This window comes from Cricetulus griseus, chromosome X (genome assembly GCF_003668045.3).
Source record: "Cricetulus griseus strain 17A/GY chromosome X, alternate assembly CriGri-PICRH-1.0, whole genome shotgun sequence".
Lineage (NCBI taxonomy): Eukaryota > Metazoa > Chordata > Mammalia > Rodentia > Cricetidae > Cricetulus > Cricetulus griseus.
Window position 1 is genome coordinate 109,845,471 of NC_048604.1, and position 2,593 is coordinate 109,848,063.

General features: G+C 43.2%; 1 protein-coding gene across 1 annotated transcript; it reads right to left on the bottom strand.

Moving 5' to 3' along the window:
* Nucleotides 1-1,316: 1,316 nt before the first annotated feature.
* On the bottom strand, nt 1,317-2,099 carry Crls1 (cardiolipin synthase 1). Its single transcript, XM_027431986.2, is given in 3 exon segments — nt 1,317-1,654; nt 1,657-1,981; nt 1,983-2,099. Coding segments are annotated over 3 exon segments (780 nt in total).
* Between the last annotated feature and the right edge of the window lie 494 nt (nt 2,100-2,593).

Genomic DNA, 2,593 nt, shown 5'->3' on the forward strand with positions numbered 1-2,593 from the left:
TCCATTTGCCTGAGAATTTCAAGATAGCATGAGCTCTTTTCAACTGAGCCTACTGTTTCTAATATGTGCCTCTTTTCTTTGAAAGGATGGAAGAAGAGCAACAGCTTGAGAATTCAAGATCGCTCCAAAAGTAAGCAAACCTAGCTGTAATCAAGAGAAAGAAATGTGTCAGGTTTCCTTTACCTCATCCAAGGTACAGGAAAGGAAATCCCTCTTCCTCTCAAGATGCAAAGCAGGAGATGCTTAAATGTGAATGCCACTTCTGCCAGAAGTATGTGGGAAACACATCTGGAATGTCTGCGAGGACCAGTACAGGAGCAAACATTCATTCAAGCTCTCTAGAAAAGCTGACACTAGACCTCAGTAACTTGACACTCAAGTGGTGTACCAACCATCCCCTTCTTATGCAAGAAAGCACAGAGAAATGAAAATGTGCTTTGGAAACAGAACAGCAAGAGTCTATTTATAATGCTTCTTCAGGAATGGACAGAATGACTCTGGCCTTGACATCCAACTTTTTTTTTGAAAAATATAAAGTTTTATATTATTTACATGACATATGAATACAGGTTCCAATATCATACAAATATTACATTAGAAACAGTGGGAGGGAATGATGTAATTCTCTGCCTTTAAGATGCAAAGCCTATTATTACATGTTCTCCTACTCTGACTCCTGTATTGTCTATTATCCCCATACATAACCAAGTTGGTACCTGAGAGGCTGGAAGACTACTGATGAACTTCAAAACCATCTATTTTATTTGACCTTTCTTTATTTTCTAAACTTATTGCATTTTAAGGGTCTGTACACCTCTACCCTACCCACAGCTAAGTGTACTCTCAGTTTCTCAAATGGTCAAGTATTAACCACATCAACTGTTAATGTGTATACATATATATATATATATATATATATATATATATATTTAAAATTCAAACATAAAAATGCTAGCCTCATTGTGTAGGGTATATATCTAATCTCAGGAAATCCCTCTTGCTTTCCTGTTTCAGTGCTATCAACTATGTTTTTTTAAAAAGACAATAACTAGAATAATTCATCTCACAAATTAATAAAAAACTAAGATTAAAAATTCTACATTATAGTTTTATTTGTATTTAAAAATACACTGGAATTTCTGCATAGGCCCATGATAGAGCTTATTTTCGACATGCATTCCTTCGGTTTGAAGACATGGTATGTCTGACAAGTCCTTTCTCAAGCTGAACACCAAGATGGGGAAAGTCCTGTAGCTTTTGCTGTCGCTGCTGCCAATGAAGCAAGTGGCTTTCTTGCTGCAGGAGCTGGGTGCCTCTCATTTGTCCTTTATCACCTGAACAATTTGCTGACCATAGTGATAATAGCTGTATGCTGACGCAGCTGTAGTGAAGGCTGTACAACACCATAGTATCTGAAGATAAATGCTGTCAGCATGATTGAAAACTGGAGCTGCCAAAGAAGCTGCCACCAAAATTAACTGGACTGCTGTTTTTACCTTGCTGATGAATGTGGGTTTTAATCTAGCAGTAGCATAGCAAGGATTGAAGTACTTAGCTAGTGTTCGCGGTGTTGGCAGAGTTCGTTATCTGTCATAAAACACTGCAGCAATCAACATTACATCTCTTGAAATTATCATGTAAGTGAGTGGGACAAATCCGTTAGCCCAGCTAGAGAAAAAAAAAAAAGTGCAACATTAAAATCTTCTTCAAGAATCAGATAGCCCAAAACTGGGGCCAAGCCAATTCTTGTCATCGACAACATATTTGGGATTGTCCATGGATTTCCATACAGCTGGCAGCGCTCGCCTGGACCCACAGGCACCCAGGGCCTGTGTGGTAGCGCCTCCTCCTGCCTCCGCCCTGGGGCGGCCTCCTTCCCTGCGCCCAAGCAGTGGTTCCACGGGCCGGCGCTGGCCAGCCAGAAGGCTAATGCAGCTATGTGCAGCCTCCAGCGCTCAGTTAGGCAACCCAGGCAACAGGCCACGGGCGGGCGGCGCCAGGGTTCTGCAAGAGCCGCCCCTCCGGAGTCGCTCCCCAGGCGGCCTGAGGACCACGCTAAGGGGCCCCCACCTGCAGCGCACCACATGCCAAGCCAGCATGGCCTTGGGGCCTTGGCGCACTCCAAGCCTCGAGAAATCAGCAGCCCCGGGTTCCCGCAGCCAGCTTCTCCACAGAAACCCAGTAACGCCAAGGCCACAAGGATGTCTCCATACTCATTTCCACACTCCAGACATCCCGCTTATCGACATCCAACTTTGATGACGACCAGAGCCTACAGGATCGTGAATGTCAACTTCACCAACCAATCCCGGGGTGAAATCGTTTAGGGAGCATCTTCAGAAGGAGTAACAATGTCCAGTCTTGTGACAATAACACCATCACTTGCTGAGACTCAAACCTATTCCAGAAATGTTGCATTCTTTTCTTTAGTAGTTTTGACATCCTTCCGGGGACATTGTGGGTTAGATGCTCCTAGGCAAAGGAAACCACATAGCAGGGTTTCTATACTCACCATCTGCTATTCTCTTGGGCAAGTTAACATTTTCCTCTCTTCAGGTTTGAGGTTTTTCGTCTTTTCTTTTTTCAAAATTAC